At 39.9% G+C, this 23,894-nt stretch overlaps 1 protein-coding gene across 1 annotated transcript; it reads right to left on the bottom strand.

Moving 5' to 3' along the window:
- Window positions 1-2,382: 2,382 nt before the first annotated feature.
- On the bottom strand, window positions 2,383-5,481 carry LOC115923113. The gene is made up of 2 exons (XM_030983356.1): window positions 5,238-5,481; window positions 2,383-3,385 (listed from the first exon to the last, which is right to left on the bottom strand). The coding sequence occupies exon 2, from the start codon at window positions 3,364-3,366 to the stop codon at window positions 3,016-3,018; it is 351 nt and encodes a 116-aa protein (XP_030839216.1). The 5' UTR covers window positions 3,367-3,385; window positions 5,238-5,481; the 3' UTR covers window positions 2,383-3,015.
- Between the last annotated feature and the right edge of the window lie 18,413 nt (window positions 5,482-23,894).

The raw sequence follows: 23,894 nt of genomic DNA, 5'->3' as shown, positions 1-23,894 counted from the left end.
GAGAGAGGGAGAGAGAGATAGAGAGGGAGGGAGTGGAATGAGAAGAATGGAACAGTTAGAACTGTGAAGACATGGAGGAGAGGAATGATGATGAAAGTAAGACGACAAAGGGAAAGTTATTAGAAAGAAATTATAAAGTAAATTACAAGTTGTGAGTTATTTGGAACTGAAAATACCTTAACTTTGTCGAAAAATAACATTAAAAGGAATAATGTAAATTTGATTCCAATTAACAACTTAATTTGAAAGAATACTTTTCCATTTCTTTTGGGAAATTGGAACTTTAAAGAGTTTGTCAACACACAATGTATGAATTAGTTCACCTATACTTAAGTAACTTTGCTCATGCTACAATAATTCCTTCTTCGTATTTGTCTTAGATGGGTCTTAGCAAATATGCTTCCATTTTAAAGGTATAACCGATATAATTACATCGAAGATTTAATTTATTGACAAACTCAGAATGTGAGAAGAATTGCAGCTGATGAATTCATTTAAGTTAAAAGTCAGTCAATTGTTTTTTTGTTTTTGTTTTTATGATTAACAATAATTGTTGTCATGGAATTGGACAAATTGACCCCTCGCCCGTTAAAAAATCCTAATCACTTTTTAGAATTTTACACAGATGAAGCAGATATTGTGATAAGGGCTTTCAAATACTCACAAAATTGTAGTCTGTGTCAAAAAGAATGGAGTAATGCGTAAATGCGATCATGGACCTGTTGCGATATAGAAATCAACTTATTACGACCCCCTCCCCACGAACGTGTTAATATGCCTGTATAATTATGTTGGGGTCGCTTGCACCTCAAAAATCACTATATTGATAATAGATAGTTATTCCATAAATGACAAGCTGATATTTAGATATTGTTTTTGTCATACAGGTTAGTCAATCTATACCTAAACCGACCTACTAAGTGTTCGTCAGTAACGCGTCAAGGCCGTTTATGCAGCCGAGATTCCCGATTTCCTGGCGTCGCTCCTAAGTGTACTCAGCATCGTAAGTTTATAATTTGTTTATTATATCTTTCTCCACTTGTGGAATTGAAAGACTTTATCCGCATGACACATTTTTTTCTTCTTTGGGTTTCCTCACATTAAAAATATCTTGCAATCATGGATACAAGAAGAATATACTATTGGATGGCTTTAGGGTCAATACAAGGAAATATTGAACGAAATATTTCTGCATATTGAGTTCGATATTTCATGTATTGGCCGAAATAAGCCATTCAATAGTATGACTATTATTTCAAAATAAAAAATATCAAAATTTGGAGCCTTTTTTCATTACGGCTTCGCATGGTCTATTATGCAAAGTTAACACACCTTGAAAGCCGCTGAAATATAGTGTTTGATCCATCTTGGCCTGCTGCTTACTCCATACCATGTTCATTTTTTTTATCAAAATTAAAATGAAATTAGTGTTAGGCTATTGGCGACATTAAATTCAATATTATGGGAAATATCTCCATGTATCTTTTACATCAGATAGCTGGAGAAAATTTCATTCCATGATTTGTCAACGTCAAAATATAAGGAACAGGGTTCTGTTTATGTGCGTATCATAAGTGTATATCTATGCTGTCCCTGTATTAACCCTCACTGTACTGGGGCCTAGGAGCCCCCCCCCCCCCCCTGGAATTTTAAATTGTCGTTTCTACGCAACTACGCACCGAGGTCCTACTCATTATGTTGATACCATTTTCGTCGAAATCAGATATACTTGTAAGGTGTCACATTATTAGTATGCGCATGTCATCAAAGAGTGCTATAATTGCATATTCATGTACAAGCAAAAATGTGAACACAGGTTTAGATTTCTTCAAACAAGTGTGAGATATAAATTGATATCAACTTGCTTTGATATGTTCCCGAGCAAATACATTAGAAATAAAACAATAGATATAATAAGAAATATAAAACATTAAAATACATAAGAAAATAAAATGATGAAATATGCGTATTCATAATTTATGCAAATTAACCTTTGCATTTCCAAATATAAAAATGATGAAATGTCATGAATTTGAAATGAAGGAAACGTTTATTCAATGCATTTTCAAGATTCTTCGAAAGTCTTGAGACAAATATGTACATTTTTTTCTGTAAAATGTATGACATTAGCATTTGCATAATCAATTAGGGTTTAATGACAACAACTTGCATATTAGGAAAAACGAATTATACCATCTTGTTTCTTACGTGAATATCTTCAAACATGCAAATTTTCGTGTTCATCGGACATTCGACGGCCGAGATCATAGAAAGGGAGGGAGCCCCAGCCCCCCCCCCCCCCCTCCCCAGTCAGATGTTTAAAAAAGCCCAGTGCAGTAAGGGTTAAAAGGGTAACCCAATTTTATCAACAAATAAACGCAAATAATGTTTTCATTTAATGCATACATTATTGAAAAGATAATTTTTCTCTTCTAGCGTACGGCATCAAAATAATGATTACTAAATCATGCATGGCTGTATTAAGACAGTAGGAGCTCAGGCAGAAAAAACATTAATTATCAAAAACAAGTCGAGAGCTGCTACATTTGGTTCATAATGATTTTGAAAAGACAGAGAATGAGTTATGATCATTAATGATTAAAAGAATACATCAAATAAAAGTTCATTCTTGGCTTTCATAATGATGACACCATAACGCATGACTTTGCAGAAACAAGTTGCTATTGGTAAGGCATATCATTAACATGAATTCAACTACCATATTTAATTCCTTAAACGAAATTTCGACGCCCCGCGTGATTTAATATTGAACAAAAAATAACTGATAATGATTAATAATCCCAATTCATTTCGTTTCTTCGCACTCTTTTCCATCGCGGTCTTCAATGTCCGGATCGTTTTTAGATTACGTATGCGGGAAAATATATCTAAAAAGTTGTAAGGGATCCGGGCCTTGTTTGACTGAATTCACATAAATCCTGTGCTTTCATTTATTCGGACTGGACTTTTTTTCCAGATAACATGACCCTGTATTTAGAAGAAGAGGAAGCTGAATTAGCGGCGCTTGAGGCGCTGGCGGCGGTGGATGCTGATCAGGCCGTAGAAGAGGTGCTTGAGGCTGAGGCAGAGGAGGTGCTGGAGGTTGAGGCCGTAGAGGAGGTGCTGGGGGCTGAGGAGTTCGAGGAGATCGAGTTCGAGGAGATCGAGGTTCACCGGATGGATGGAGAAGAAGAAGGAGAGTGGGGGCACCCCAACGATGACTGGAGACTTCATTGGACGGCTAGCGAGGCGACTGAGGATGAGGAGGAGGAGGAGGTGAATGTGGAGGTGTTTGAGATGATCGAGGTTATGCAGAGGGATGAGGAAGGAGAATGGGGACAGCAAGACGATGACTGGAGACTTCATTGGACGGCTAGCGAGGCGACTGAGGATGAGGAGGAGGAGGAGAGGGTAGAGTAAGGGTAGAGGGAGGGGTGGCGGTGGGGGAACAGGGGTAGAGTATAGGGTAGAGGGAGGGGTGGGGTGGGGGAACAGAGGTAGAGTAAGGGTAGAGGGAGGAGTGGCGGTGGGGGAACAGGGGTAGAGTATGGTGTAGAGGGAGGTGGTGGTGGGGGAACAGGGGTAGAGTATGGGGTAGAGGGAGGGGTGGCGGTGGGGGAACAGGGGTAGTTTTTACTTTTATTTTACCCATGTGAGCAATATGTTTTGTTTTATTTTTTCTTTACTTTTGTTATTTTGTATTCATGTTATCCACAGTATTATTGCTGGCATTGCAATCATGCTTCATTATTACTATTATTACTTTTGTTCCTATGATTTATTCATGAGAGACAATAGACACACTAATGACAAAGTTTTATCCCACTCAGTTGAGCTTTAAAAGTAAACCACAGTGTTTGACTGATCGCGACGCCGTGGTGTAGTGGTTCAGTCGCTCAACTTCAATGAGAAATTTGAATCCTAGCCTGGCTCTACAGTCCTTTGACAAGATGTTCAAATCTCTGGTATAGTCATGTCAAGTCATGGTGTAGTGGTTCAATCAATGAATTACCCAGTCTGGCATGAATACCGTTTGGCAAATTATTTAATCTGCATATTGCCATTCTTCATCCGGTGTAGGTTGACATTGTCTTGTTCTGCTAGAGTGCTAAATAATTATGGTTTACTCAATTTAATAATAGTTTTATAGAACACATGCTCAGGCATAATATTGTTTCTACGTCCAACTAATTTAGAACACTGTGGTTTACTTTTAAAATGGGGGTAACTACTATATCTAGATATTCAGGAGCACAAAGTGTGAAAACCCGATGTTTACAGATCTTCCCCTAAAATACTACAACAAGTCGCTCTCTCTCCAGTTTATTACGGAATTTATGGCTAAAACAATAATATACCGTGGCAGCGCCTGAAGAAGTATTTGGGACATCCAGATACCCAAAAGCATTAAACGATTTTAAAATTTAAAAAAGAAAATATATTATACTTTCATTTTCCTCCAACATGGAGGAAATTTTCTCCATCAGATGCTCTTAGCTATTTTGCCCCAAACCCTCAGAAAAACTTTTCCACAAAATGCTGAAACGTATTTTAACAGAATAACCTGAAAGCCCTAACCTTTTTATTATTTAGAAATTAGCAAAATAATGTAGTTTTCGAGGACTCGAGGAGAAGACATCTTACGACAAAATATTCTAAATAGAAAAAGAAAGAAAAAATAGCATAAGAAAAGAAATTACAGATAGCATTGGCCCTTTCGGGCAGTTCATTTTAAAAAGGAAATCTACAGCCTGCCCCCAGTGCAAAATGTACGTTTTAATCAACAAAAATAGTTTTGCCTTGCCCCTTCCCACAAATCCTTGAAGACCATAATAAAAATCACATTTTCATGGTCGCAGCTACCATTGTATGGCCGTAAGCGCTATTTAATTTTTTTCCAAAATTTAAAATTTATCAGAATTTTCCGGGAGCACCGGTAAGTTTTGATATTCAATTTTTCTCGAAGGCAGAAGTTTTCTTGAGGCTAATTTTTAAGTGCTTATAATACATCCACAGGAGCATCCAAAATATCAAAATTGTAAAGAATCACTATCCAGCAAATTTTCAAAATTTCCCAAAACTTTGTGCGAATTGTGCGAAATAATGCAACACTCCTCTTCCGCCTCCTAATGGACTCCCGCATCGTGGAGGTTCCCCTGTGATAACGGGACACCAGGCGTCTCACCCTGGATGTTAAGATCACGTAATCTCACACTGACTTCACCTTTTCCACTCACCTTCATCCATTGGTCAGCGGGTTTAACTTCTTTCTTTTCTTGCTCCCAACCTCCAGGGGCGTCTCCGGCCATTTCATGTGAAGATGGTGCAGAAGGGAATCTGTGTTTGGAGCCATCAACTGTTCTCCTGGATCATGCTTGTCACTTATCTGTGATGACCCAAACATCAGGTTTCGACACTGGATGGATGAGAAGCAGATTTCATTGGATCATGGTGGTAAGAAAGTCATGTGTAGCATTTGCTTCTCATTTTAAGGGTGTTTTAGGGATGGGCCAAATACAGAATACCCCATTTTAGGGGGGGGGGGTATTTCGAACCGATTTGCATTTCTTTGGCAGTGTTTGCATCATGCAAACCTTCGTTGGCTGTTCAAAATAAACAAGATAAAAACGAAGGAAAAATGAGAGGAAGGGGGTATTCTATATTGTAGGTAGATAAGAATTTTGAATAAGTACTCTCCTTAATTTTTAAAATTCCTGTTACTGTCCTTTTCCGTATATACATGTATTCCATTCCTTTGGGATTTTAGGATTCCAGTCATGAAGCCGATATTAGGGGTTTATTAGGTTACTAGCTTTATATGCCTCTTGTCCAACTGCATTGCACGTTTGACACACATACAAGTTAATGTAAAGATATTTCTTCGAGGAAAAGGTACATGAGTAACGCCTGACCGGCTGACTGAGTTTAGCTTTGTATCAAGAGTAGACTATCCCTTTCAGAGGCCTATTGGTATATGCCTTGCTGGAGATAGTGACTTACGAATAATGAGGCTTCGGTTATTATATAGGAATTGTCTTTCGTATATTTACTTTTGATTTTAAGATCCATGATCTTTGACATATTGATATTCTTCGTAATTTCAGGTTTTCTGTTTTTTCTGTAAGTAGTCAAGGTGCTCGATCGTTTATGTAGTTAATTTCTGTCTGGGAGATGTTCGCCTACCGGCACCCCGGCCCAATCAAGTGGTCTGTCATCCATTATTATTTATAGGGCTACCATTATAGGTTTCCCTGGAATACATAACCCCGAAAATTTCATATAATTATTGAATATTTGTGGACACAGTTTATATTGTTATATTGATAGATAAGTTAGTATTTCACATGATGTTTAGATGTCCTTTTTCTCTGGTGTTTGTTATTGGGTCTTGAACGGTAGGTCTATGGAACGCCCGATCAGGGACTCTTTTATTGACTTTTGCGTTTTTTGTATTTTTTACAATATGTAAGGCTTTGCAAAAGAAATTAAGGTAGGTAATGCTTGTCTGTGAGATGGTGGGCTGTAAATTACGAACCTACCGGGCCATACCCCTTAAATAAATTGTAGGTGTACAGCAAGCCTAGCCAGTTGCTATTTTTTTTTAATGTTTTCTATGGTTTCCCTGACAGTAACGCGTGGTAACTACATTTTTTCGTAATACATAGTTGAAGCTTGGTCCTTCCTTTGTTTATAATTGATGGTAAGGATCTGGTGTGATGTGAATACTAATTAGCCTACTGTTAACGGTACGCCCTATCATTTGCCAATTTTATTTTTATACGTTGAGCGTGGTTCAGTCATGTACTCGATTCCCTTTTATTCTTTTTTCTGTAAGGCTCATTAGAACTTCATGTAGTTAGATACTGGCTGGGGACTGGGAGACGGTGTCCTATGAAAACTGAGCCTACCGGGCCACGCCCTTTAGACTGTAGGTGAACGGCACGCCCAGTCAGTATCTCTCTTTTTCTTCTCTTATGTATGCAGAGCTTAGTTCTGTAAGAAGCTTCCTATTGTGTTTCCTTCTTTTTTCTGTAAGGCTAATTAGGGTAGTTAATTACTGCCAGGGAGACGTTATTTAGTGAATAACGAGCCTACCGGGCCCCGTCCAATTAACTGTAGGTGAAAGGCAGACCCAGTCAGTTGCTTTTTTTTATACATTTATTTATGTAGACCTTTGTTCTGTCAGAAACTTAATCATTTTTTGATGTTGTAAGGCTAACTGAAATATAGGATAGTATTACTGGCTGGGATACGGTATCATGTGAATAATGATCCTACCGGGCCCCGCCCCTTAAACTGTAGGTGAATAGCACGCCCAGACAGTAGCCTTTTTTCTTTTCCTCTCTCTTATATGCAGAGCCTTTTTCTGTAAGGAACTTAATTTGTCTTCTTTTTTCTGTGAGGCGAATTAGACGTTAGTGAAGATAACTCTTACCTGGGAGACGGTGACCTGTGAATAATAAGCCTACCGGGCCCCGCCCCTTCAACTGTAGCCTGAACGGCACGCCCAAACAGTTGCTATATATATATATATATATATATATATATATATAAATGTAGAGCTTTGTTCTGTCAGAAACTTAATTATTTTTGTTCTTGTTAAGCCAACTAGAATGAAGTGTAGTTAATTACTGGCAGGCAGACAGTGACCTGTGAATAATGAGCCTACCGGGCCCCGCCCCTTAAACTGTAGGTGAATAGCACGCCCAGACGGTAGCCTTTTTTCTTTTCCTCTCTCTTATATGCAGAGCCTTTTTCTGTAAGAAACTTAATTTGTCTTCTTTTTCTGTAGGGCTATTAAAAGTTTAGCGTAGTTAACTCTTAGTTGGGAGGTGGTGACCTGCGAACAATAAGCCTACCGGGCCCCGCCCTTTAAACTGTAGTTGCTTTTTTTTTAGTTTTATTTATGTAGAGTTTTTTTCTGTCAGAAACTTAATTATGTTTATATTGCTGTATGGCTAACTAGAATATTGGGTAGTTTAACATTTTGATGGGAGGCGGTGTCCTGGGAAGAATGAGCCTACCGGGCCCCGCCCCCTAAACTATAGGTGAACAGCACACCAAGTCACTTGCTAGTTTGGTGAAGAGGTTAGTTTCGTCAGGTACTGATTGTTCACAAAATAATCGAAAGGCTCACCAGAATTTACTTAACTTATTTTTTAGTCTTGCCAATTTTGAGTACTTCTTGTCTCACAATTGTTACTGTAATGCCGTAGACAGTACAGCCATCGACGTGCAGGCTGATGGACAGTTGTAGATCCTTCGAGAGTTATGGGAGATCAGGTTGGATGATACATGGGCTAGCTGTAACTACTAGGTAGGGTATAACCTGTCTTACTAGAGCACCTGTGAGTGATGTTCTAGCTGGTCTTGTACCTTAAATTGCTGGAGAACGGTGCAGCAAGATAAGGTATTTTGTTCCTTCTTTCTTTTCCTTCATTGTTTTCCTTCTTTTTTCTCTCGGTAGGGCTTGTTCGTAGTTTAAGGTGCTTGCTATGTGTCATCATGCCATTCTCTTCATGCTCGTGACAGATCAACGGCTCGCCAAATCAGTTGCTTTGTTTCATTTATTCATGTAGAGTTTTGTTCTATCAGAAACTTAATTATTTTTGTTCTCGTATGGCTAACTAGAATATAGGGTAAATAATTACTGGCTGAGAGACGGTGACCTGTGAATAATGAGCCTACCGGGCCCCGCCCCTTAAACTGTAGGTGAATAGCACGGCCAGGCAGTAGCTTTTATTTATTTTCCTCTCTCATGTATGCAGAGCCTTGTTCTGTAAGAAACTTAATTTGTCTTCTTTTTCTGTAGGGCTATTAAAAGTTTAGCGTAGTTAACTCTTAGTTGGGAGGTGGTGACCTGCGAACAATAAGCCTACCGGGCCCCGCCCTTTAAACTGTAGTTGCTTTTTTTTTAACTTTTATTTATGTAGAGTTTTTTTCTGTCAGAAACTTAATTATGTTTATATTGCTGTATGGCTAACAAGAATATTGGGTAGTTTATCATTTTGATGGGAGGCGGTGTCCTGGGAAGAATGAGCCTACCGGGCCCCGCCCCCTAAACTATAGGTGAACAGCACACCAAGTCACTTGCTAGTTTGGTGAAGAGGTTAGTTTCGTCAGGTACTGATTGTTCACAAAATAATCGAAAGGCTCACCAGAATTTACTTAACTTATTTTTTAGTCTTGCCAATTTTGAGTACTTCTTGTCTCACAATTGTTACTGTAATGCCGTAGACAGTACAGCCATCGACGTGCAGGTGATGGACAGTTGTAGATCCTTGAGAGTTATGGGAGATCAGGTTGGATTATACATGGGCTAGCTGTAACTACTAGGTAGGGTATAACCTGTCTTACTAGAGCACCTGTGAGTGATGTTCTAGCTGGTCTTGTACCTTAAATTGCTGGAGAACGGTGCAGCAAGATCAGGCATTTTGTTCCTTCTTTCTTTTCCTTCATTGTTTTCCTTCTTTTTTCTCTCGGTAGGGCTTGTTCGTAGTTTAAGGTGCTTGCTATGTGTCATCATGCCATTCTCTTCATGCTCGTGACAGATCAACGGCTCGCCCAATCAGTTGCTTTGTTTCATTTATTCATGTAGAGTTTTGTTCTATCAGAAACTTAATTATTTTTGTTCTCGTATGGCTAACTAGAATATAGGGTAAATAATTACTGGCTGAGAGACGGTGACCTGTGAATAATGAGCCTACCGGGCCCCGCCCCTTAAACTGTAGGTGAATAGCACGGCCAGGCAGTAGCTTTTATTTATTTTCCTCTCTCATGTATGCAGAGCCTTGTTCTGTAAGAAACTTAATTTGTCTTCTTTTTCTGTAGGGCTATTAAAAGTTTAGCGTAGTTAACTCTTAGTTGGGAGGTGGTGACCTGCGAACAATAAGCCTACCGGGCCCCGCCCTTTAAACTGTAGTTGCTTTTTTTTTAACTTTTATTTATGTAGAGTTTTTTTCTGTCAGAAACTTAATTATGTTTATATTGCTGTATGGCTAACAAGAATATTGGGTAGTTTATCATTTTGATGGGAGGCGGTGTCCTGGGAAGAATGAGCCTACCGGGCCCCGCCCCCTAAACTATAGGTGAACAGCACACCAAGTCACTTGCTAGTTTGGTGAAGAGGTTAGTTTCGTCAGGTACTGATTGTTCACAAAATAATCGAAAGGCTCACCAGAATTTACTTAACTTATTTTTTAGTCTTGCCAATTTTGAGTACTTCTTGTCTCACAATTGTTACTGTAATGCCGTAGACAGTACAGCCATCGACGTGCAGGCTGATGGACAGTTGTAGATCCTTCGAGAGTTATGGGAGATCAGGTTGGATTATACATGGGCTAGCTGTAACTACTAGGTAGGGTATAACCTGTCTTACTAGAGCACCTGTGAGTGATGTTCTAGCTGGTCTTGTACCTTAAATTGCTGGAGAACGGTGCAGCAAGATAAGGCATTTTGTTCCTTCTTTCTTTTCCTTCATTGTTTTCCTTCTTTTTTCTCTCGGTAGGGCTTGTTCGTAGTTTAAGGTGCTTGCTATGTGTCATCATGCCATTCTCTTCATGCTCGTGACAGATCAACGGCTCGCCAAATCAGTTGCTTTGTTTCATTTATTCATGTAGAGTTTTGTTCTATCAGAAACTTAATTATTTTTGTTCTCGTATGGCTAACTAGAATATAGGGTAAATAATTACTGGCTGAGAGACGGTGACCTGTGAATAATGAGCCTACCGGGCCCCGCCCCTTAAACTGTAGGTGAATAGCACGGCCAGGCAGTAGCTTTTATTTATTTTCCTCTCTCATGTATGCAGAGCCTTGTTCTGTAAGAAACTTAATTTGTCTTCTTTTTCTGTAGGGCTATTAAAAGTTTAGCGTAGTTAACTCTTAGTTGGGAGGTGGTGACCTGCGAACAATAAGCCTACCGGGCCCCGCCCTTTAAACTGTAGTTGCTTTTTTTTAAACTTTTATTTATGTAGAGTTTTTTTCTGTCAGAAACTTAATTATGTTTATATTGCTGTATGGCTAACAAGAATATTGGGTAGTTTATCATTTTGATGGGAGGCGGTGTCCTGGGAAGAATGAGCCTACCGGGCCCCGCCCCCTAAACTATAGGTGAACAGCACACCAAGTCACTTGCTAGTTTGGTGAAGAGGTTAGTTTCGTCAGGTACTGATTGTTCACAAAATAATCGAAAGGCTCACCAGAATTTACTTAACTTATTTTTTAGTCTTGCCAATTTTGAGTACTTCTTGTCTCACAATTGTTACTGTAATGCCGTAGACAGTACAGCCATCGACGTGCAGGGTGATGAACAGTAATAGATGCCTTGAGAGTTATGGGAGATCAGGTTGGATGATACATGGGCTAGCTGTAACTACTAGGTAGGGTATAACCTGTCTTACTAGAGCACCTGTGAGTGATGTTCTAGCTGGTCTTGTACCTTAAATTGCTGGAGAACGGTGCAGCAGGATCAGGCATTTTGTTCCTTCTTTCTTTTCCTTCATTGTTTTCCTTCTTTTTTCTCTCGGTAGAGCTTGTTCGTAGTTTAAGGTGCTTGCTATGTGTCATCATGCCATTCTCTTCATGCTCGTGACAGCTCAACGGCTCGCCCAATCAGTTGCTTTGTTTCATTTATTCATATGGAGTTTTGTTCTATCAGAAACTTAATTATATTTTGATCTTGTAAGGCTAAATAGAATATAGGGTAGTTAATTACTGGCTGAGAGACGGTGACCTGTAAATAATGAGCCTACCGGGCCCCGTCCCCTAAACTATAGGTGAACAGCGCACCCAGTCTTTGCTATTTTGGTGAAGAGGTTAGTTTCGTCAGGTACTGATTGTTCACAAAATAATCGAAAGGCTCACCCGAATTTACTTAATTTATTTTTTAGTCTGGCCGATTTTGAGCACATACTTGTCTCACAATTTGTTACTGTAATGCCGTAGACAGTACAGCCAGCGACATGCAGGGTAATGGACAGTTGTAGATGCCTTGAGAGTTATAGGAGATCAGGTTGGATGATACATGGGCTAGCTGTAACTAGTAGGTAGGGTATAACCTGTCTTACTAGAGCACCTGTGAGTGATGTTCTAGCTGGTCTTGTACCTTAAATTGCTGGAGAACGGTGCAGCAAGATAAGGCATTTTGTTCCTTCTTTCTTTTCCTTCATTGTTTTCCTTCTTTTTTCTCTCTGTAGGGCTTGTTCGTAGTTTAAGGTGCTTGCTATGTGTCATCATGCCATTCTCTTCATGCTCGTGACAGATCAACGGCTCGCCAAATCAGTTGCTTTGTTTCATTTATTCATGTAGAGTTTTGTTCTATCAGAAACTTAATTATTTTTGTTCTCGTATGGCTAACTAGAATATAGGGTAAATAATTACTGGCTGAGAGACGGTGACCTGTGAATAATGAGCCTACCGGCCCCGCCCCTTAAACTGTAGGTGAATAGCACGGCCAGGCAGTAGCTTTTATTTATTTTCCTCTCTCATGTATGCAGAGCCTTGTTCTGTAAGAAACTTAATTTGTCTTCTTTTTCTGTAGGGCTAATTAAATGTTAGAGTAGTTAACTCTTAGTTGGGAGATGGTGACCTATGAACAATGAGCCTACCGGACCCCGCCCCTTAATCTGTAGTTGCTTTTTAAATTTTATTTATGTAGAGTTTTTTTCTGTCAGAAACTTAATTATGTTTTTATTGCTGTAAGGCTGATTAGAATATAGTGTAGTTAATCATTTGATGGGAGGCGGTGTCCTGTGAAGAATGAGCCTACCGGGCCCCGCCCCCTAAACTATAGGTGAACAGCGCACCCAGTCACTTGCTATTTTGGTGAAGAGGTTAGTTTCGTCAGGTACTGATTGTTCACAAAATAATCGAAAGGCTCACCAGAATTTACTTAAGTTATTTTTTAGTCTGGCCGATTTTGAGTACTTCTTGTCTCACAATTGTTACTGTAATGCCGTAGACAGTACAGCCAGCGACGTGCAGGGTGATGAACAGTAATAGATGCCTTGAGAGTTATGGGAGATCAGGTTGGATGATACATGGGCTAGCTGTAACTACTAGGTAGGGTATAACCTGTCTTACTAGAGCACCTGTGAGTGATGTTCTAGCTGGTCTTGTACCTTAAATTGCTGGAGAACGGTGCAGCAGGATCAGGCATTTTGTTCCTTCTTTCTTTTCCTTCATTGTTTTCCTTCTTTTTTCTCTCGGTAGAGCTTGTTCGTAGTTTAAGGTGCTTGCTATGTGTCATCATGCCATTCTCTTCATGCTCGTGACAGCTCAACGGCTCGCCCAATCAGTTGCTTTGTTAGATTTATTCGTATGGAGTTTTGTTCTATCAGAAACTTAATTATATTTTGATCTTGTAAGGCTAACTAGAATATAGGGTAGTTAATTACTGGCTGAGAGACGGTGACCTGTAAATAATGAGCCTACCGGGCCCCGTCCCCTAAACTATAGGTGAACAGCGCACCCAGTCATTGCTATTTTGGTGAAGAGGTTAGTTTCGTCAGGTACTGATTGTTCACAAAATAATCGAAAGGCTCACCCGAATTTACTTAATTTATTTTTTAGTCTGGCCGATTTTGAGCACATCTTGTCTCACAATTTGTTACTGTAATGCCGTAGACAGTACAGCCAGCGACATGCAGGGTAATGGACAGTTGTAGATGCCTTGAGAGTTATAGGAGATCAGGTTGGATGATACATGGGCTAGCTGTAACTAGTAGGTAGGGTATAACCTGTCTTACTAGAGCACCTGTGAGTGATGTTCTAGCTGGTCTTGTACCTTAAATTGCTGGAGAACGGTGCAGCAAGATAAGGCATTTTGTTCCTTCTTTCTTTTCCTTCATGTTTTTCCTTCTTTTTTCTCTCTGTAGGGCTAGTTCGTAGTTTAAGGTGCTTGCTATGTGTCATCATGCCATTCTCTTCATGCTCGTGACAGATCAACGGCTCGCCCAATCAGTTGCTTTGTTTCATTTATTCATGTGGAGTTTTGTTCTATAAGAAACTTAATTAGTTTTGTTCTCGTATGGCTAACTAGAATATAGGGTAGATAATTACTGGCTGAGAGACGGTGACCTGTGAATAATGAGCCTACCGGGCCCCGCCCCTTAAACTGTAAGTGAATAGCACGCCCAGACAGTAGCTTCTTTTTTTTTCCCCTCTCTCGTGTATGCAGAGCCCTTTTCTGTAAGAAATTAATTTTCTTCTTTTTCTGTAGGGCTAATTAAATTTTAGAGTAGTTAACTCTTAGTTGGGAGGCGGTGACCTGTGAACAATAAGCCTACCGGGCCCCGCCCCCTAAACTGTAGTTGCTTATTCAATTTTTATTTATGTAGAGTTTTTTTCTGTCAGAAACTTAATTATGTTTTTATTGCTGTAAGGCTGATTAGAATAAAGTGTAGTTAATCATTTGATGGGAGGCGGTGTCCTGTGAAGAATGAGCCTACCGGGCCCGCCCCCTAAACTATAGGTGAACAGCGCACCCAGTCACTTGCTATTTTGGTGAAGAGGTTAGTTTCGTCAGGTACTGATTGTTCACAAAATAATCGAAAGGCTCACCAGAATTTACTTAAGTTATTTTTTAGTCTGGCCGATTTTGGGTACTTCTTGTCTCACAATTGTTACTGTAATGCCGTAGACAGTACAGCCAGCGACGTGCAGGGTGATGAACAGTAATAGATGCCTTGAGAGTTATGGGAGATCAGGTTTGATGATACATGGGCTAGCTGTAACTACTAGGTAGGGTATAACCTGTCTTACTAGAGCACCTGTGAATGATGTTCTAGCTGGTCTTGTACCTTAAATTGCTGGAGAACGGTGCAGCAGGATCAGGCATTTTGTTCCTTCTTTCTTTTCCTTCATTGTTTTCCTTCTTTTTTCTCTCGGTAGGGCTTGTTCGTAGTTTAAGGTGCTTGCTATGTGTCATCATGCCATTCTCTTCATGCTCGTGACAGCTCAACGGCTCGCCCAATCAGTTGCTTTGTTTCATTTATTCATATGGAGTTTTTTTCTATCAGAAACTTAATTATATTTTGATCTTGTAAAGCTAACTAGAATATAGGGTAGTTAATTACTGGCTGAGAGACGGTGACCTGTGAATAATGAGCCTACCGGGCCCCGCCCCTTAAACTGTAGGTGAATAGCACGCCCAGGCAGTAGCTTTATTTATTTTCCTCTCTCATGTATGTAGAGCCTTGTTCTGTAAGAAACTTAAATTGTCTTCTTTTTCTGTAGGGCTAAATAAATTTTAGAGTAGTTAACTCTTAGTTGGGAGACGGTGACCTGTGAATAATGAGCCTACCGGGCCCCGCCCCTTAAACTGTAGGTGAATAGCACGCCCAGGCAGTAGCTTTATTTATTTTCCTCTCTCATGTATGTAGAGCCTTGTTCTGTAAGAAACTTAAATTGTCTTCTTTTTCTGTAGGGCTAATTAAATTTTAGAGTAGTTAACTCTTAGTTGGGAGACGGTGACCTGTGAATAATGAGCCTTCCGGGCCCCGCCCCTTAAACTGTAGGTGAATAGTACGCCCAGACAGTAGCTTCTTTTTTTTACCCTCTCTCGTGTATGCAGAACCCTTTTCTGTAAGAAATTAATTTTTCTTCTTTTTCTGTAGGGCTAATTAAAGTTTAGAGTAGTAAACTCTTAGTTGGGAGGCGGTGACCTGCGAACAATAAGCCTACCGGGCCCCGCCCCCTAAACTGTAGTTGCTTTTTCAATTTTTATTTATGTAGAGTTTTTTTCTGTCAGAAACTTAATTATGTTTTTATTGCTGTAAGGCTGATTAGAATATAGTGTAGTTAATCATTTGATGGGAGGCGGTGTCCTGTGAAGAATGAGCCTACCGGGCCCCGCCCCCTAAACTATAGGTGAACAGCACACCAAGTCACTTGCTAGTTTGGTGAAGAGGTTAGTTTCGTCAGGTACTGATTGTTCACAAAATAATCGAAAGGCTCACCAGAATTTACTTAACTTATTTTTTAGTCTTGCCAATTTTGAGTACTTCTTGTCTCACAATTGTTACTGTAATGCCGTAGACAGTACAGCCATCGACGTGCAGGCTGATGGACAGTTGTCGATCCTTCGAGAGTTATGGGAGATCAGGTTGGATGATACATGGGCTAGCTGTAACTACTAGGTAGGGTATAACCTGTCTTACTAGAGCACCTGTGAGTGATGTTCTAGCTGGTCTTGTACCTTAAATTGCTGGAGAACGGTGCAGCAAGATAAGGCATTTTGTTCCTTCTTTCTTTTCCTTCATTGTTTTCCTTCTTTTTTCTCTCGGTAGGGCTTGTTCGTAGTTTAAGGTGCTTCCTATGTGTCATCATGCCATTCTCTTCATGCTCGTGACAGATCAACGGCTCGCCAAATCAGTTGCTTTGTTTCATTTATTCATGTAGAGTTTTGTTCTATCAGAAACTTAATTATTTTTGTTCTCGTATGGCTAACTAGAATATAGGGTAAATAATTACTGGCTGAGAGACGGTGACCTGTGAATAATGAGCCTACCGGGCCCCGCCCCTTAAACTGTAGGTGAATAGCACGCCCAGGCAGTAGCTTTATTTATTTTCCTCTCTCATGTATGTAGAGCCTTGTTCTGTAAGAAACTTAAATTGTCTTCTTTTTCTGTAGGGCTAATTAAATTTTAGAGTAGTTAACTCTTAGTTGGGAGACGGTGACCTGTGAATAATGAGCCTACCGGGCCCCGCCCCTTAAACTGTAGGTGAATAGCACGCCCAGGCAGTAGCTTTATTTATTTTCCTCTCTCATGTATGTAGAGCCTTGTTCTGTAAGAAACTTAAATTGTCTTCTTTTTCTGTAGGGCTAATTAAATTTTAGAGTAGTTAACTCTTAGTTGGGAGACGGTGACCTGTGAATAATGAGCCTTCCGGGCCCCGCCCCTTAAACTGTAGGTGAATAGCACGCCCAGACAGTAGCTTTTTTTGTTTACCCTCTCTCGTGTATGCAGAGCCCTTTTCTGTAAGAAATTAATTTTTCTTCTTTTTCTGTAGGGCTAATTAAAGTTTAGAGTAGTAAACTCTTAGTTGGGAGGCGGTGACATGCGAACAATAAGCCTACCGGGCCCCGCCCCCTAAACTGTAGTTGCTTTTTCAATTTTTATTTATGTAGAGTTTTTTTCTGTCAGAAACTTAATTATGTTTTTATTGCTGTAAGGCTGATTAGAATATAGTGTAGTTAATCATTTGATGGGAGGCGGTGTCCTGTGAAGAATGAGCCTACCGGGCCCCGCCCCCTAAACTATAGGTGAACAGCACACCAAGTCACTTGCTAGTTTGGTGAAGAGGTTAGTTTCGTCAGGTACTGATTGTTCACAAAATAATCGAAAGGCTCACCAGAATTTACTTAACTTATTTTTTAGTCTTGCCAATTTTGAGTACTTCTTGTCTCACAATTGTTACTGTAATGCCGTAGACAGTACAGCCATCGACGTGCAGGCTGATGGACAGTTGTCGATCCTTCGAGAGTTATGGGAGATCAGGTTGGATGATACATGGGCTAGCTGTAACTACTAGGTAGGGTATAACCTGTCTTACTAGAGCACCTGTGAGTGATGTTCTAGCTGGTCTTGTACCTTAAATTGCTGGAGAACGGTGCAGCAAGATAAGGCATTTTGTTCCTTCTTTCTTTTCCTTCATTGTTTTCCTTCTTTTTTCTCTCGGTAGGGCTTGTTCGTAGTTTAAGGTGCTTCCTATGTGTCATCATGCCATTCTCTTCATGCTCGTGACAGATCAACGGCTCGCCAAATCAGTTGCTTTGTTTCATTTATTCATGTAGAGTTTTGTTCTATCAGAAACTTAATTATTTTTGTTCTCGTATGGCTAACTAGAATATAGGGTAAATAATTACTGGCTGAGAGACGGTGACCTGTGAATAATGAGCCTACCGGGCCCCGCCCCTTAAACTGTAGGTGAATAGCACGCCCAGGCAGTAGCTTTATTTATTTTTCTCTCTCATGTATGTAGAGCCTTGTTCTGTAAGAAACTTAAATTGTCTTCTTTTTCTGTAGGGCTAATTAAATTTTAGAGTAGTTAAATCTTAGTTGGGAGACGGTGACCTGTGAATAATGAGCCTACCAGGCCCCGCCCCTTAAACTGTAGGTGAATAGCACGCCCAGGCAGTAGCTTTATTTATTTTCCTCTCTCATGTATGTAGAGCCTTGTTCTGTAAGAAACTTAAATTGTCTTCTTTTTCTGTAGGGCTAATTAAATTTTAGAGTAGTTAACTCTTAGTTGGGAGACGGTGACCTGTGAATAATGAGCCTACCGGGCCCCGCCCCTTAAACTGTAGGTGAATAGCACACCCAGACAGTAGCTTCTTTTTTTTTACCCTCTCTCGTGTATGCAGAGCCCGTTTCTATAAGAAATTAATTTTTCTTCTTTTTCTGTAGGGCTAATTAAAGTTTAGAGTAGTAAACTCTTAGTTGGGAGGCGGTGACATGCGAACAATAAGCCTACCGGGCCCCGCCCCCTAAACTGTAGTTGCTTTTTCAATTTTTATTTATGTAGAGTTTTTTTCTGTCAGAAACTTAATTATGTTTTTATTGCTGTAAGGCTGATTAGAATATAGTGTAGTTAATCATTTGATGGGAGGCGGTGTCCTGTGAAGAATGAGCCTACCGGGCCCCGCCCCCTAAACTATAGGTGAACAGCACACCAAGTCACTTGCTAGTTTGGTGAAGAGGTTAGTTTCGTCAGGTACTGATTGTTCACAAAATAATCGAAAGGCTCACCAGAATTTACTTAACTTATTTTTTAGTCTTGCCAATTTTGAGTACTTCTTGTCTCACAATTGTTACTGTAATGCCGTAGACAGTACAGCCATCGACGTGCAGGCTGATGGACAGTTGTCGATCCTTCGAGAGTTATGGGAGATCAGGTTGGATGATACATGGGCTACCTGTAACTACTAGGTAGGGTATAACCTGTCTTACTAGAGCACCTGTGAGTGATGTTCTAGCTGGTCTTGTACCTTAAATTGCTGGAGAACGGTGCAGCAGGATCAGGCATTTTGTTCCTTCTTTCTTTTCCTTCATTGTTTTCCTTCTTTTTTCTCTCGGTAGGGCTTGTTCGTAGTTTAAGGTGCTTGCTATGTGTCATCATGCCATTCTCTTCATGCTCGTGACAGATCAACGGCTCGCCCAATCAGTTGCTTTGTTTCATTTATTCATATGGAGTTTTGTTCTATCAGAAACTTAATTATATTTTGATCTTGTAATGCTAACTAGAATATAGGGTAGTTAATTACTGGCTGAGAGACGGTGACCTGTAAATAATGAGCCTACCGGGCCCCGCCCCTTAAACAGTAGGTGAATAGCACGCCCAGGCAGTAGCTTTATTTATTTTCCTCTCTCATGTATGTAGAGCCTTGTTCTGTAAGAAACTTAATTTGTCTTCTTTTTCTGTAGGGCTAATTAAATTTTAGAGAAGTTAACTCTTAGTTGGGAGATGGTGACCTGTGAACAATGAGCCTACCGGGCCCCGCCACTTAAACTGTAGTTGCTTTTTTTAATTTTTATTTATGTAGAGTTTTTTTCTGTCAGAAACTTAATTATGTTTTTATTACTGTAAGGCTGATTAGGAAGTAGGGAAGTTAATCATTTGATGGGAGGCGGTGTCCTGTGAAGAATGAGCCTACCGGGCCCCGTCCCTTAAACTATAGGTGAACAGCGCACCCAGTCACTTGCTATTTTGGTGAAGAGGTTAGTTTCGTCAGGTACTGATTGTTCACAAAGTAATCGAAAGGCTCACCAGAATTTACTTAAGTTATTTTTTAGTCTGGCCGATTTTGAGTACTTCTTGTCTCACAATATTATTGTTCCTGTATTGCCGTAGACAGTACAGCCAGCGACGTGCAGGGTGATGGACAGTTGTAGATGCCTTGAGAGTTATGGGAGATCAGGTTGGATGATACATGGGCTAGCTGTAACTAGTAGGTAGGGTATAACCTGTCTTACTAGAGCACCTGTGAATGATGTTCTAGCTGGTCTTCTACCTTAAAATGCTGGAGAACGGTGCAGCAAGATCAGGCATTTTGTTCCTTCTTTCTTTTCCTTCATTGTTTTCCTTCTTTTTTCTCTCGGTAGGGCTTGTTCGTAGTTAAAGGTGCTTGCTATGTGTCATCATGCCATTCTCTTCATGCTCGTGACAGCTCAACGGCTCGCCCAATCAGTTGGAGTTTTGTTCTATCAGAAACTTAATTATTTTTGTTCTTGTAAGACTAACTCGAATATAGGGTAGTTAATTAATGGCTGAGAGACGGTGACCTGTGAATAATGAGCCTACCGGGCCCCGCCCCTTAAACTGTAGGTGAATAGCACGTAGCAGTAGCTTTATTTATTTTCCTCTCTCATGTATGCAGAGCCTTGTTCTGTAAGAAACTTAATTTGTCTTCTTTTTCTGTAGGGCTAATTAAATTTTAGAGTAGTTAATTCTTAGTTGGGAGATGGTGACCTATAAACAATGAGCCTACCGGACCCGCCCCTTAAACTGTAGTTGCTTTTTTAATTTTATTTATGTAGAGTTTTTTTCTGTCAGAAACTTAATTATGTTTTTATTGCTGTAAGGCTGACTAGAATATAGGGTAGTTAATCATTTGATGGGAGGCGGTGTCCTGTGAAGAATGAGCTTACCGGGCCCCGTCCCCTTAACTATAGGTGAACAGCGCACCCAGTCACTTGCTATTTTGGTGAAGAGGTTAGTTTTGTCAGGTATTGATTGTTCACAAAATAATCGAAAAGCTCACCAGAATTTAGTTTATTAGTTTTTAGTCTGCAGACGGTCGATTTTTTTTGTAGAGGGGGGGGGATTTGAATTTTGCCCTACCAAATTAAGGGGGACTAAGTGCCATACACAGGTTTTCCTACAAACAGACACCAGAAATACCATGTCTGTATTGTTTGATCGTGTATATATTCAATGAGTATCCATATTGTATGCCATGTTCGTCTTTTGCATGATTTCCGGATTTTATTCTCTGCAATCGGTCATGAGGTTCGTTAGTGTAGATATATGTAGTTCCTGGCTGAGCGATGGTGAGCTGTGAATGATGAGCATACACGGCTCTTCCCTTAAACTATAGGTGAACAGCACGCTCAATTATACACTGGTTTGTTTGTTTGTTTTTATTTTTGTTTTCTTTCTGTAGACCTTTGCATAGTTTTCCGTATATTCAATGACACTGCTATGTCTTTACGTTTTTATGTTTTCGTGTGAACATAGTTTACCTCTTACCATTTATATTTTGGGATGTAAGCCTTTTGAATGATTCACTTCATCTCTGGAAATAGTCATAGTGCTCCATGGATTGCGTATACACCTCAGATATTATTGGCCTCTTCCATCATGTTTGTAGAGGCATGCATTTCACAATGCCTGTGTCCCATTTTTCTTTGTCCCCTTCAGTATTACTCAAGTTCCATACCTTACGATGGCTTGGTACTATAGGTTTCCAAACGTTTTGAAGTAATGTAATTCTTTCTATTGGGTGCGGGAAGAGGGAGGCGAGAGAGTGGTGGCGGAGGAGGGAAGGGCGAGAGAGTGGCGGGGAGGGAGGGGCGGTAGAGTGGCGGTGAGGGGCAGGGGAGAGGGGAAGGGGAGAGAGATGGGAATAGGGGAAGGGGAAGGGGAAGGAGGGGAGAGAGTGGCGGGGGTATTTCCAGGGGGGGGGGCTATTGTACGGATCAGAAAGGTGAGCCCGTTTTGTTTTTAGGTTATAGGGTAGAATTTTTACAGCAGTAAATTCGGGACTAAAACGGGAAAGAGTTGCAAATGTTTTTACACATGACTTTCTTATCTCGTTGGTTCATTGAAATTTGCACCATCCATTCCGTGCCTAACCTTTTGTTTGAGTCTGATCAGTTATGGTGACAAGCATGATTCTGGAGTGCCGCTGGTGACTTCAAAAGCAGGTTTCCCTCTCTACCACTGGATCATGGAATGGCAGAGACAACCCTAGAGCCAGAGAACAAGCAGAGAACGATGTCAAATCCCGCTGCTGATGGTCATGTTTGTGAGCGTATGATCTATTGAAATAAAGATTTGTGAGGCAAGTGCTTGCTTAGTATGTGCACTGTTTACAGTGCTGATATTCGACAGGCATAGCTTCACAGGTCCTTGTTTCAGTAGTCAGTGTAGTCACTGTGATGGTCTTAGATCTAATACCCTTGGATACCCCCCCCCCCCTAAATCTGAATAAAACCTTCACATGTTGGGGGCAGGCTGTGGCATTTCATTTAGCATTCAGACAAATATTCAACCTGGGAATTAATTTCAGTAGATTTCGATTTTTTTTTTTTAATTTTGTGAAAATGAGAATATAATTATAGACTATTTGTTTTCAATCAGTCATTTTATAAGGTATCCATTTTCATTATGTTGAACAAGTCAAATTGTATATAAATTCATTTCAGAATCGTAAAGAAAAGAATCTTGAAATAAATTATCAACATTCCGTTATAGACAAGAAAAACTAAATCATTTTGACTTATAGTTATACGCTTTACGTGCGTTACATACCCCCTTTTTACACTTTTATTTGTTTTCAAAATCAAAAAAGTACGTTGATAGGACCAAGAATTATTTTTTGAATATTTTGTATCTCTTATAAAACCTTTGATTTTTTATACAAGATGCTAGAATTCTTCATCGATTAATAATGGACGCAATATCAAAATTTCCGCAGATTCACGAATTCACTTAGCTCTGTCTAATAAGATACAGAACTGTGAAGCGTATTGCACTTTATGGCGTCATAAAAGAACCGCGCGCCGCGGGTATCTGAACGAGGCTTTAGTGCATGGCGTTAAATTTGCTCCTTCTGGCTAGAGAGAGGGGGAAGAGTCCTTGATAGAATACTCCTGAAACTCCTGATTCCCAATCTAGGGGGAGTTTACAGGCCTGGGAATGAAATGACACATATTGTCTTGTTTTCACACTTTGGTATCCAGTAGTTACCCCTCCTCCTCAAATCTCTACTAAAGATTAAAGGTCAAACATCTCTGTACATGGTTGATTAGTCAGATATAATATACATTTGGGACTTTGCACTGGAAAACGTAATGATAATGGAGGCTTGTTTTCTTTGCAGGTCTTTCTGAAAGGCATTTTTCTTTCATGTTTGTTTCATATCAAGTCATAGGGTTGCTTACTTCAAATAAAAATGGTGATACGTGCTTGTTGCAATTAAGGCAAAAAATTCATTTCAGGAAGTTAGCTTTCTAGCCGAAATGTTATTCTATGTCTTTGGTCATATATCTAATTTTCAGTTTCGCAGACATCCAAACGGTAGAAACTTCTTCATAGTATACATTATCATTGGAATGATACAGGTGGATGTACTCGTAATGGTCAAAAATGAGCAATACACATATTTTTATTCTAAAATACTTTTACTTTTTACTGCGACCTTTGATAAAAGTGTTTTTTTGCCCTAAAAAGAGTCTCGAAAGGAGAGTTTTGCACTTTATTATAGGTAACTACTGTTGCAATTTAATATAAAAAAAAAACATTAAAACGTCACACATAATAGTTCCTGGCTCAAGTAACAGAATTTAATTATACATCTTTGATTATGCCTTAAATATAGTAGGTTTTTGGGGCTGGCCACTTTGGCTATTAATGTTCAAGTTTGCACAACACAAGTATGTGACGAGAAATGCCATGGCTAAAATAACACTAATCTTGTGTTTTGAGATGGGATATAACATGTACATGGCTTCTCGGTTAATCTATTCCTGTGCTTTAGGCTTTCTTTGGGATGCAATATTATTGTGCACCAGTGACTGAAGTAGGCAACCCGATGACGATATTTTAACATCAGATTTCTCTACCCCTCCCCCTCACTTTCTTAATCGGAGCTTCGCTGGTTCTTTCTCCCC

Source organism: Strongylocentrotus purpuratus, unplaced genomic scaffold (genome assembly GCF_000002235.5).
Source record: "Strongylocentrotus purpuratus isolate Spur 01 unplaced genomic scaffold, Spur_5.0 spur5_scaffold_13, whole genome shotgun sequence".
NCBI classification, from domain to species: domain Eukaryota; kingdom Metazoa; phylum Echinodermata; class Echinoidea; order Camarodonta; family Strongylocentrotidae; genus Strongylocentrotus; species Strongylocentrotus purpuratus.
This window is presented reverse-complemented; position numbering and strand designations above follow the sequence as displayed.

What these genes read in the sequence shown, in the direction of transcription:
- LOC115923113 (XM_030983356.1), bottom strand. Translation starts at nt 3,366, where the DNA reads ATGAAGTCTCCAGTCATCGTCTTGCTGTCCCCATTCTCCTTCCTCATC.